General features: G+C 41.3%; 2 protein-coding genes across 2 annotated transcripts in view; one reads left to right on the top strand and one right to left on the bottom strand.

The window, feature by feature from the left end:
* Nucleotides 1-13,187, bottom strand: part of NUDT2 (nudix hydrolase 2) — a 414,951-nt gene that overhangs the window by 20,390 nt on the left and 381,374 nt on the right. The window lies entirely within an intron of this gene.
* The window catches only part of KIF24 (kinesin family member 24), a 31,080-nt gene that overhangs the window by 14,585 nt on the left and 3,308 nt on the right, over nt 1-13,187 (top strand). The window contains exons 6-12 of the mRNA XM_061369011.1: nt 1,530-1,617; nt 3,604-3,725; nt 5,195-5,300; nt 7,944-8,015; nt 8,649-8,758; nt 9,641-12,049; nt 12,932-13,025. Of these exons, the coding sequence (XP_061224995.1) occupies nt 1,530-1,617; nt 3,604-3,725; nt 5,195-5,300; nt 7,944-8,015; nt 8,649-8,758; nt 9,641-12,049; nt 12,932-13,025 (3,001 nt within the window). The remainder of the gene's footprint in view (nt 1-1,529; nt 1,618-3,603; nt 3,726-5,194; nt 5,301-7,943; nt 8,016-8,648; nt 8,759-9,640; nt 12,050-12,931; nt 13,026-13,187) is intronic.

Raw genomic sequence — 13,187 nt, 5'->3', positions numbered from 1 at the left:
TAGTGTTATATGCAATTTCATTTAAAATGTTACCATTTACAGTAAATGTTATGTAATTTAATTAGAGTTGTTCCTAGGTCTAGTGAAAGGTGTCCCTGCCCACGGCAGTGGGGTTGTAACTGTATGATCTTTAAGGTCCCTTCCAACTCAAACCGTTCTGTGATTCTATGATTCTAGGAGCTACTTAGAGAAGGCAGAATCTGACACTAAATACTGTGGTATTGATAGGGGCTCCTAGTTTTTACTATTGTGGGAGGAGAGGGATAAGTAAGAATAGATATGAACTCATGTTATTTTGCTTACACTATAATAATACAATAACTGAACACCATAGGTAGAGAAAGAACCTTCTTGTGGCCAGTTCTTATGCCAACCATTGTGGAGTCTGTGTCTTTGCCTACTCAAACATAGTCTCTGACTGTTCCTCATGCCACTCTAGTCTCTGAAGATCCCACTGATCTCCCAGTTGTCATGATTGACACTGCAAAGTCTGCTCACCTTCTCACCCAGCAGCCCAGTGACACAGCTGAAGCAAGCTTGAGGTGATGCTGCCATCACCTCAGCCCCAGACTTTTTTTGAGTGGATGTATTCTCCTACAGGAACTCCATCCAGAATGGAAATCAGACAACTCAGTATATGGTATAAAAAAAAAATCACTGTGGTCTGAAATCTCTGAATAAAGTAATAGTCTGTTAATATCTAAGTAGTGAATTCTTTTCAGTGATGTTGAAGGAGCATTACCTGTCAGCTGGAACCTTTAGCAGCCTGGACAGCACTGTCCTTAGAGCACACAGGAGTGCTCAAGAGGGAGGCTTTCTCCCTGAGTGCGAGATGTCCCTGCCTATGGCAGGGGCGTTGGAACCTGATGATCTTAAAGTCCTTTCCAACCCTAACTATTCTATGATTCTATGTGTGTGCCCTTTCTCCAAAACAGTCTTTAAGGAGCAGGTAATATAATCTGCTATGTAAGGGGTCAAGTTACTAAGGCAAAAGGAGTGTCCTTATATCCTTGAGATGTCTACTAGTTATCCTGCATGTCACTGAAGGAGAAGATTAAACTTCCTGCTGTAGGCATCATGTCTACATTCTTCCTGTATACTGTAATGCTTCTGTGTGATTCACAGCAGAGGTGCTGTGAAATCTGACTGTGGCTAAGGAAGCTGCTTTGAAATCCTGTGCATGAATCTTGAGAACTCGAACAGAGCATAACTTACAGTCTGAACTTTTTAGGAGAAGCTCAAGATGCAGGTGAAAGAACTCTAGAATGTAAACAAGATAATTTACTTCCCTGCTTTTATTATTTTCCTGAACGAGCACAAATGCATTGCTAATGTCTCTTTAACAGTGAAATATCAGTGGTACATGTTATAAAAGAAATAGCTCTTCAGCTGTGAAAATAAATGAGTGACAGTGATGCCTCTCCCCATTCAGCAGCCTTGGTTGCTTTTTCACAGTGTCATAGCGCTGACATATGTTTTCATTGCTGCTATTTGAGATTTCAGAAATCTTCTTTCTGCACTGTTTTCAGACTTTTTGCAAGAGAAGATAGCAAGCATGTTGTTCAAATAGTTGGACTGCGGGAGGTTCAGGTGGACTCTGTAGATCTACTGCTGGAGGTAACCTCTGTCTGTGATTATTTTTTGTCTTCTACAGCCTCATTTGCTGATTTGTGAGATATGTTACTTACAGAGGTTGTTGCTTGTTGAATAGTACATGTGTATGTTCCCATTTAAGGTTCTGAAAGCATCAACCCTAGCAGAGCACCAAGGAGCACTGTTAGAAGTGCCTTTAATTCACTAAGCTTCTTGGGTCACTGTGACTTGTGTTATTGACATGCAAGCTGCTGATTTACAGCTGTTGCTTCTATTGCCACTCCTTGTGGGAAGATCTTTGCCAAGAAATAGACTGCTATCACTATTCCAGAAATTAAATTGTGTCCCAGCAAGGGACTGTTAAAGCTGGATAAGTATTTTCTCCCAGTGGGGCTGGTTGGTTTTGGGTTTTTTTTGTTTCTGTGAACTTAAATTTTTTATTTTAAAGGTACATGGACGTGGGACAAAATACATAAATTTGAAAATTAATAGAATTATAAATTAAAAAATACTGAAGATTGAGGTTTTGATATGAATTAGGATTAAGCCCCTGCTTAGATAATTATGTGTGATAGCAAGTAAAATTAGGATCTTTAAACAACAGCTGACATTCAGTACTAGCAAGGCTTCAGTCTTCCTTCCCTGCCTGGCTGACCCTAAAAAGGCACTGGCAAATTTTCTGCATTGTCCTGCAGCCAACAAGCTGGTTAAGTCTGCTTTCTATTTAGCTTGACTTCTCATAGTTTAATTCCTTTCTCACTGAGGAAATTACAAGTGCCTGATAGTGTAATTGACTCATTAAAATTGGCATAGTGTTGGCCATGTATATTCCATTTAATTTTTATCTTCATCTTCCATTCACTCCAAGCTTCAGGATATGCTGGTGATGCTTCTCCAAATTAATATGTAAATTTGCTGTATGGTTGTTTAACACATTCCTCTGTATTATCACATTCCACACACAGAAGAGCTATGAAATGACTTTATTATTACATGTATCTCAGCAAAAAAAAGAATTTGATATTGTCCACAGGCCCCTTTGAACACAGGAATGTCAGTGGCTTGACTTAGAGCTTACTAATAGTCTACAACAGGTATATGGGAAGAGTCTTGAATACATCCCTAGTTATTTACCATTCATTAATGTTGGCTTTGGTTCAGAAATTATCTGCTTTTAGCACTAATGTGATGCTTCAGAGCTGCTGGTTAGGTTTCTGTTGGTTAGGTTTCTGATTGAGAACTGGCCACTGAAAGGCAAAAATAATGTACATCTGTCAACTGAGAATGTATGTATTTGGTTAGATAATGATTTAATTTGTTCTTAGAACCAGAAACAAAACTAATGACTTTTATGAATGTCCTGCTGCAGTCGGCTGCTAGACTTTCTGTGAGTCATTAAGAGTTTTCAAAAGAGAACTATCCGGACATGTATTATGAAGGAGTCTTTGTCCTTTTGCTTTGCCTCTCTTCCTTGTTTTGCTATTTTATTATTGTTATTGAGTATAATTGATCTTTTAACCTTGTTCCTTACAATTTCTTTTAGTTGCAGAAATGCAGAAACGTTTTGGCACATTGTAATTTTTGTGTTATTTTCTGGGTAACAGTACTTATCTATTACATGAAAAAGAGAAATGTTAAAAGAACACCACAAATAGTTATTTTATGAGTCTGTTATGTCTACAGTCTTTCTTTCATTTCTGATATACTTCTGGTTTCAATTTTATAGTTTGTATATTTTGCAAATCCAACTGAATGTGTGATGCAACAACTGCTTACCTGCAGTATCCTCCCAAAGCTCTGTAGTGTTACTGCAAGCAAGTCCATATACAAAGTTCTGAAAGAAACATTGGAAGGAATCCAGTCTAACTTAACATCCACCTTGCACCAAATTTTAAGGCTGGAATGAACCATTTTTCTTAATATTTCCTCATCTTAGGAGGACATCTCTTTCTGAGAGGTTGTGTTTTTATCTACAATTTACACTTGGATTTTGTCCCCCTTATTTTGCAGGTGATTTTGAAGGGGGGGAAGGAACGTAGCACAGGTGCTACTGGAGTCAACTCAGATTCCTCTCGATCTCATGCTATCATCCAAATTCAAATTAAAGACACAGCCAACAGGACATTTGGAAGGTAAGATAAGAAGTGTATTGCTTGGGGCTGATGAGGACGTCAAGCCCAGGGATCCCCAGAAGGCAAACAAAAAGGAGGTGTTGAGTTAGTGGGCAGCTGTGAGTGAAATCAAAAGATAGGGTTCAGAGGGACTTTGAGGAGTTCCGGTCCTTACTCTGTTCCCAGGGAGAGCACTTAAGCCACATCTGATGTAAATGTAGATGCAGGTAAATGTCTGCAATGGGCATACTGATGTTTGAGCTCATCACCTTTGAAGTCAATAGAAATAGTAATTTCCACCTCATTCCACCTAAACTAGGTCAGGTGGATTTGTCCCTCAAAGCAGCTCTGTCCTGTAATTGACTAGAAAGGGAGCCTTGGATGACTGGTGCAGGTGGAGATGATTCCATTAGAGAAGTTTGCCTGCGGCCAGAAGAATCACAGTACCTCACCTAAACCTCCCTGATAATTTAAGAGTGTGGCTCTGGTGCTATCTGCAGCAGCCAAAAAGAGCAGTTTACTTCAACTTGTAACAGCTATTTTATGTATTTGAAGACTGTAATTGTGCCTTTTCTCAATCATCTGTTCTCCAGACTAAACAACCCCAAGAAAGAGGTCTGAGAAAAGAGAGTTCTAGGTATCTGTATTAGTGCTGAGTGTCAAAAAATCATGCTGACAGACCCTTCCAGCAACCACCATGCAGTTTTGCTTCCCAGGATCTTATTTTAAATACAAGGCAAAATGGAATAGCCATAAATAGCGGAGAGAGGAAAAGGCAGAAGAGGAAGGCTTGGAAAAAGAAGTGGATGTGATTATGTAGGTGTGGCATTTGTGCCTTTTTTGGTTTTTTGTTACTGAAGGTGAGCCGGAGTGAGGAAAGAATCCCAAGATATGCCTGTAAGAGATGTCAGGGCCTGTAAGAGATGTCGGATTCCAGAAACAGGAAACAGCAAAGATGCAGTGCAACAGTCAGTGACAGCAGCTGGCACCTAGAGCTAGGGAACATGAGAGGGAATAATTGATTTTCATAGAAGGAAGGGTCAAGGAACACTGAAAGCTCAGTCTGTTACTTATTTCAGTGGAAACTTCTGTTCATATTGCCCTGAATTCCAATTTGACAAGGCAGTTGTCCCTGATACCTGGAAGGATAATTTAAAAATCTACAGTTTCTTTAACTGCACATTGATTATTTGGAGAGATTAATGTGTTAAACTTTATAAACAGCATATCCATTAAACTGGGGAGCACTCTCATCACATGCAGTTACACTTTCTATGGCAACTGTGTTAGTGTCAGGATGCTCTGACATTGTTCCTAATGTTATGCCTATCCTGGTGCCTCAGATATTTCCAGTGGGTATTTCTCTTAGTTCAGAAGTAGTTGTTTCTAATCATTCTTTTGATGTCATGTGCTAGAGTACTTCAGTTTAAAAAATAGAATAAAAATATAAAAACTAACCCCTAAGATAAACAAAACTCTGTTTTTTCTAGGATATCATTCATAGACTTGGCTGGCAGTGAAAGGGCAGCTGATGCCAGAGACTCGGATCGGCAAACAAAAATGGAAGGAGCAGAAATAAACCAAAGTCTTTTAGCAGTAAGCTACTGGCATTTCTGGGAAAGGTTTTGTGTTTAATTATTAGCACGTGTTTTAGAATAAAATGAACCACAGAATAATGCATGTATGTATTCCATAGAGGGGGAAAAATAACCAAAGTACTAAGTGTGTCCATTTTAATTTGTCTCATGCCTCAAAGACAATTTAAAAGGGAAAAGGATTTCTGATTAAGTCTTTTTAAGCCATTCTTACAGCCAGCCAGGTAAACACAGCATACAGAATATCAGGTATAGTATAATAAGTGTCCTATATTTTACAGAGAAAGTTTTGTCCCTTTTAATTCCAGAGAATATTTCTTCGGATTACCATATTTGTTACATAAAAGCACATCTCTTCCTGCTGGTTATTTTCACCACTTGAACTCTTTCAAATCAGGAGTAAAGGCCTTAAATTCTCAAAAGCACAGAAACTAATATTCATGTACGGGGAAGAAGGAACAGGAAGAAATGCCCACTTAATGCAACTTTTTGTAAGTGTATACGGTTATGTAAGGAGGGACAAGGAGCAGAGAAATGCCACCCATGAAAAAGCTGAACTGCCTGTAAGCATGAATTGTGCAGAAGCCTTTGCAATCCTTTACTTCAAATGAACAAAGCTCACTGGTGACTGAGGGCTTCTCTGAGTGAAACTGAAAGTGGTATGCAATTAGTACCAGTCAATAGTGCAGACAGTCAGTGAAAACAACTGTACCTTTTAGTGTGCAGTAAGAGGTGGTTTGCTTTTATTGAGAATGTAGAATGTTCTTTTGGACAGAGGCTTTCCTGCTGTGTAATACTGGTATTTATATTGAGAGACAGCCTGTAAAGTGGATGTGTTTCTCTGCTTTATGCTTTCTTGAGTACTTGCTGGTCAATAACTGCGTGGAATGGGGAGTCAGAACCTGAACAGAAATGATTCCTGAAAAGTGAAGCTTTGTGTAAGATCACAAAACTCTTATTTTAAAAGGAACTTTAAAATCAGAGTGTGTACTTTTGGTATTGTGTTAGACCGAGTAAATACTTACAGCCTACAATCAGTGACTGAATTAACTATATAGGCATCTTGGGGTAAGTCTACATGACCTGCAGCCTGTAGAATCTAGCTCTGCTCTTAGTTGTACCACTCCCTTCAGGCCTTAAGACATACTAAGTTTGAAGTTTGCTCCTGTTTTGAGCATTCATGATGATTTCTAGTAGAAGATACTCAGATACTGCAATTATGAGAAGTGGAATGAAAAATTTAGAATAGTTTGATCTCTTTATTTGTTATAGGTGTGATTTTTAATAAAATATAGTAAAAGTGAGAAGTGTCATTTTAAGTGAGTGTATGTAGAATGTAGTAAGGCTTTAAATGTACAATGGCTGCTTCATGACAGAATTGCCATGACAGTACTGTAATCTGCTTATTTTTCCTTCAGTATTTGCTATAAATGACTTGTCTCATGGATATACAGTCAATTTCTGCCAATTTTAGGGTATCCAGGCTTGATAAGGAGTGTGATGCTATTGTGCTTATCTCAGTGGAAATAAGGCAAGAAAGTGCCTATCTCTGAATCTGAACATGACATCTTCTTCCAAGGCTGGTAATAAATCAAGGGATGTTCCTTCAAGCTACAGGCTACCTCTGTTGATAGTTATTAACAATAAGAAGATATAGTGAGTTCTGTGAAAGGCAAGAGTCTAGCTAGCTGCTCATGTGTTAGTTTTAATGGAAGTTCTGCGGCTGTATCTCCACTCACTGAGCAGTCTGTTGTTACATTCTCAGTGTTTTGTATATAGTTCTTAGCCTGCCAGAGGCCACGGTGGCATACTTCTTTAGATAGGCTGTACCTATGTTACCTTCTGACTGTAGTCTTGAACCTGGACTTGAACACAGCCCTCCTCACAGCTCATTGGTCCGTGCTATCCCTAAGGTTTTGGGTTAGCACCTTGCACTGGTATAAAGAGGAACTGACTTGAGATCAACTGCCTTCTCATACAGCCCAGTGTGCCCATGCATAGGTGGGACATCTAGACTGCATATCATACTCATAATGGGGGAGAAATGTGCACTTACTAGGCTGTGCTATCTCTAAGGTATGAAGATGTTGCCATAGTGACATAAGAAAATTGCAATGCTGTTGTCCAAAGTGTTGGGGTATTTGGGGCAGACGAAGAGCTTTTAGGAGAAGGAAATTTGTAAGACATGGAGCTGAAGAAGCTCTGTTATTGGGGTACACCTGCCCTGCAAGCTGCAGTATAGTCTTGGGTACACCCAACCTGGCTTCAAACTCGTTAGCTATGGTCCAGGCAGCAGCAGGTCCACAGTAGTGTGGAGGTCTGTGTGTGCTAAATGTGTGTTTACCCAGTTTCTTGGGTTTGTGTAGCCCACAGAGCCAGCAGGCAGGGCTAGCTGTGCTGTGTGCTGCAGCTTTGCTCTCTTTGAGTGCAGCTAAACTGCTGCTGCTGCTGCTGACTGAACTGGCTGAAGCTATTTGTGGGTCTGGCAGCAGCAAACTCACCTTGCAACAAGGAACAGCACGTAGTAGGAGTTAAAGGTACCACAAAGGAAACTGCACATTTTGTAGGTTAGGTTTGATGCAGTTCAGTTTCTTGCCAGTGTGTGACTAACATGCTTTTTTCCCTCTGTTTTTATTTTTGATAGCTAAAGGAATGCATTCGGGCACTGGATCAGGAACATGCACATACTCCTTTCCGGCAAAGCAAATTAACTCAGGTAAAATAAGCAGAAAGGCATCAGCAGAGGTTTCCCTGATGAGGACAAAATAATCAATAAATAATGATTTTAACAAAGGGCATAATTCAATAATTGCTGTTAAACTCTTGAAGAGAAAAACTTAACTTTTGCAAACATTAATTTTAAAGGTAATCACAGAATTAAGGCCAACTGCCAGATCCCCCAGCCAGTCCTGGGGACTGTCATGGTCAAAACCAAATAAACCTAAACCTGAAACCAAACAAAACCCCCAAACACTGCCTTCCAGATTCATTCAGAGTTACCATCCATTTCCACCCAGTCTGCAACCAATCTTGGATCTTCTCTGCAGTAACAGTCCTGTGAGTTTTCAGTACTTCTTCACTCCAGTTGTAATATATGCTTTATTCAAAACATAAGAGCACCCTTATGGCACCTGGTTTAAGGGCTTCTTCAGAGCCCCTATTGACACTTGTGTAAATTGTAAACAAAGAATTGCAAGACAAATTGAGATGAGGACTACATTAAAAATACAAATAAACAACAAAAAGAGATGGTAAATCATGATCAACTGCTTCTGTACACATTGCTAACTTATGGAAAAAGCAAGGTACATAAATTGCTAAGAATCTTATTTTTTTCCTCCAACACTAGGTGTTAAAAGATTCTTTCATTGGCAATTCCAAGACGTGTATGATAGCCAATGTGTCACCAAGCCACATAGCTACAGAGCACACCCTGAACACTTTAAGATATGCCGACAGGTAGGTGATAAAGCTCAGTCTTGCCAAGGTGAAAAGCACAAAAAGTAATGTATGAAACTTGTGGTTACATTTTATTTTGGTTGCATTGGACGTGTTGATTTAGGCAAGAAATTCAATTTTCACAATGTAAATACAATCCGTATTTGTCCCAACTCTTATATTTGGTGTAAAGATTCTTTGGGTCTTGCAAATCCTTTTTGATGGCAACTTTTAGTGATGAAAATATCACTGTAACTGCAGGATTAATAGCCTCTCCCCCCCCCCCCCAATGTTTTAGTTTTGTATTGTATTTTTGCCTAGAATACATGCAAGTCACCCTCCCGCCTACATACAATGCTTGAAATTACAGCAGTGTTGGGGTTAAGAGGACAAAAGATGCTTAAGGGGGAAGAGAAACAAGGGGAAGAGTTGAGATGACAGGGTGATAGCAGTTAAGCAGCTCTTCACAGTTTCACTGATGAGTCTGATCCAGGAGTCCTGTAGACCTGTACACCTGGGCTAAGTACCCCCACTGCAACTACTCCAACAGCCCTAGTCTGTTTGTGGGACAGTGTGATGTGCTATGGAGAGTACTGGTTTGTCTTCAGCTGCTACTGTGCCATGCTGCATTATAAAGTGTGGAAATGCAGCCCAGCAGAGGCTATCTCACTCACTTAACTTGTTATGCACTGTTCAAGGAAGCACTACAAAATACTGCTATAGCTCTTTCCAGTGGTTCAGGCATTTTGGAAGGCTTTTGATGCCTGTGTGGATAACTTCACAGTTAGAACAAAAATCATGACACTGAATACAATGTATAGTCTTAGTATATGAAAGCATTAGTTTGTTCTGATGACATTTATCTGAAAGCATGACATCTTCTAAAGCCAACTTCATTCACAGGGTCAAGGAGCTGAAGAAAGGGATTAAATGTTCTACCCCCATCACAAACAAGCGTCGGACAGCTGGAAATGTATCTCCAAAACGTGTCCAAAACAATCCCTCTTTGCCACCTGGGGAAAAGAGCTCTCCAAAGAAAGTGAAGCTAGGCCTCCAGCATCCCTCAAATGCCACAAAAACAAAGGCATGTCCTGCAGCTCTCCAGCCATCAAGTGTCCCTTTTACCTCTACCCCCAGGGCAATCAACAAAGGACATGCCCACAGGGGAAATCCCAGCTCACCATGGTTCCACCACGTTAGTCCGGTTAAGGGAGTTCTACGGATAGCACATCCCCTGAAGAAGAAAAATGATGATCTGCCTGCCCACTCTGAAAAGAACCCCACTGCAAAGGATGCTGCCACACCAGAAATGAAAGAGAGTGGCCAGAGAGACAAGTATATGCAAGACAGACCACCTGCCCAGGGCCTGAAAGTCCAGACAGTGCAGCCTGTTCAGAAACAGCTTGTTCCTAGAGATGATTTTTCCTTTGGAGATGGAAATCTGCTGTCCGATGGGAGACAGGAATGGGGAAACACCTTTGCTAAACAGTGTGTTGAAACCTGGACAAATCTGCCTCCATTTCAGAAGGAAAGGGAAGAGCATTTACGTCTTTATCACCAGCAGTTTCAGCAGCCACCTATTCTACAGCAAAAACTGAATTATCAACCTCTTGAGAGGTTTTTAACGCAGTACAAGCCCCAGGAGATTCAAGTGAAGCAGGAGCTGAGCCTTCCTCCCACAGAAGTACAGAGCAAAGAGGGAATGCAGCTGGAAGACTTGGATGACAGTGATTTCAGTGAAGATTCTTTCTCACCTATCTGTAGTCAAAAGAGCGTGAAAAGAAAAAACACCAACAAGTGCAGTCAACATTCATTTTTCCTCCATCAGAGAGAACAAGAAACTGAAGAAGAGCAAAAAGGCCAAAAGAGACAGGATTTATTTTTCAAATATGCAGTATCCATGCCAGAACATGAGCTAGATGGCAGCTGGGATTGTTGTGAGGGCAGCCCAAAGACGGAGGAATCCATTAAAAGTGCAGGTTGCAGCAAAACTCCATCAGACTGGAACTACGACTTCACTATTGAGCCCTCTTCAAGCAATGCTGCTGAAAAACCTTACTGCCTGCAGGATGATCCTGCTTGTAACTGGAAAAATGGCAAAGATTTCCTAGCTGATCACAACCAGTGCAAATCCAAACACAGATGTCTTGTTTACTCCAGTGAAGAACCGTTGACTGCAGAAAAGGAAGCTTCAAACTCGTATGTTTCTCCTGTATTGAAAATGGGAACTCCAGAGAGCAAAGAGGTTGACCTCCAGCACGAAGAGAATGAAGAATCCCCTTTGGATAGACATGCTGTAATTGCAGGAGATGTAAAATGGAAAGCTCGAAAAAATGGTGTTAACCATTGCGGATCTTCCAGTTGTTCCTCAGAATTCTCCTCTGAGCTGATGGCCCCTCTCATGTCCCTTCTTGACTATGAGGAAACAACTGGTTCAGAGAAAGTGTCCTCTAACCAAGAGACGTCCCCTTGCGTGAAGAGCACACACGGCTCCCAGAGCAGGTTTGCAGAAGAGAGCTGGCAGTGCACGAGAAGCAGAGCTCTGACAGACAGCATGCTGGAACTGGGGGAGCAAACGCGTCGTGGTGGAAGACACTGCACCCTGCTGCATCCCCCACAGACAGGGGACAAGAGGCTCTCACCCCTGTGCTGTGATGTGAAGCCTTGCCACTGCCTCCTGGGCTCAGCTTCACCAAAGCAAGGGGTCGCTCACAGCTTATCTGCTGGATGTGACCTGATAGAAACATCCACAGCTGAATCCATGGGCTCCAGGGGACACAGAGAGTGTGGTTTGTTTCCCAGTAACTCAACGTGCAACGAATACTTGTGTGGCAGACAGTGTGGTGCAGATGTTAAAGTTAATACTGGTAATTCAGGAAGATCCAGCTCAAATCAAGGACCCAGTGTTGAGCCCATGGCTCAGGAAATAAATGCTGATATACCCCAAAAGAGCTATTTTTCAGGTGCACCATGCTTTCTCAGTGTGGGACATATGGATTACACAGTCCAGTCCCCCTCTCAGGAAAGCAGCCTGCTACTGCAGCCCAAGTCAGGACTGAAGAGTGAGGACTTCAGTCATTCTGAAGACTCAGCCAAGTCGTCGTTCAGCAATGAGGAGAGAGGGTTGCTAAAGAACAAGTTAATGCAGAATCTTTTTACACAAGAGACTTCTGTGGCAGATTCAGCATTTGCAACTAAAGATAAGCAGCCATTAGCAAATGCAAAGAGCCCCTCAGGCGTGTCCAGCAGCAGCTCTGCCAGTGCTGCATCAGAGATGGGAAAATGGCAGAGGGAAGCCCTAGAAAAAGCACAGTAAGTCTTGCTCATCACTGAAGCTTGTCACGAAGCTTAGAAGTTCTAGGCATGTGATATATTTGCTGTTATTTGTGTATCATGCTCATGTGTACTTTAAAAACTGATGGGAAATCAATCTATGAACTAATTATTTAATAAGGTCAATGATAATTTATAGTGATACTTTAAAATCTCACAGGAAGCCAATTATTCTCTTAGAGCTTCCTAGGATAATGAAGAATTACTTACCGAGAACTGCAGTTCTCTGTAACTAATTGGCTTCCTATAAGCTCTCAAGTACTAAAATATATCAAAACTTCCCATCAAGAATCAGGTGACAGCTGTTCCATCCATCCCTACCGAAAGCAAAACAGCCAGAGCAGCTGGGCAGTTACTGAAGATGTGGATGTAAAGCTTCAAAGTGCTGGGAGCTGCCACTGTCAGCTCCAAAGGGCTGCACTGCATTCACACGACTGGAAATAGGTGGCTGGTAAAGAAGCTTGCCCAGAGGAGTGGACAGCAGCACTGCCTTCCTGCTCTGCCTGTTTTTCACCAAAATAACATCAGCCTCATGGCTGTAAGCAATATCAGTGATTAATTAGACAATTTTTTTGCTCCTGGATTTCCCTATGGTAAAAATCGGTATGTGCTCCTGTGCTGCTTGTGCTAACAGGGACTGTAGTCACTCCTCTGTGAGCAATCCTGAGACATCAAGGTCATCTTTAACCTCAAACCAGTGTAGTCCACTGCAATTCAGGGAACACTGGTGTGCACTTTGAGTGCCAGGAACAGAGGAGAGCGAGGTTTCCCCTAGGATAGTTACCCTTCTTAAAGGTTTATTGAGTAATTATAGGGAGCACAGCAGGCTGTGTAACTAGTGGTGTATTTTATGTTAATCAGACAGGCTGTAATTTGGGCCCATCAGCAGCAGCTGGATGAAATGGCATCCTTGTGCTTCAAGGAAGAGTGCTTAATAAATCAGATGTCAGCAATGGTAAGTGTTTCAGATGATGATTTCAGTGCCTGTTGAACTTGCATAAATTAATCTTAAAAGATTATTAACTTTTATTAGCGATGTGGCATTCCTCATCAGTTGTTCCTCTCACTCTCTGATGCCTCCCTGTGGCGGCTCATTTTCAGTGCCTGTTGTGTCTTT

The sequence above is a fragment of the Neopsephotus bourkii genome, unplaced genomic scaffold, assembly GCF_033783945.1.
Source record: "Neopsephotus bourkii isolate Nb327-2 ecotype Australia unplaced genomic scaffold, CSIRO-AGI_Nbou_v1 NB_1471, whole genome shotgun sequence".
Taxonomy (NCBI): Eukaryota; Metazoa; Chordata; class Aves; order Psittaciformes; family Psittacidae; genus Neopsephotus; species Neopsephotus bourkii.
This window is presented reverse-complemented; position numbering and strand designations above follow the sequence as displayed.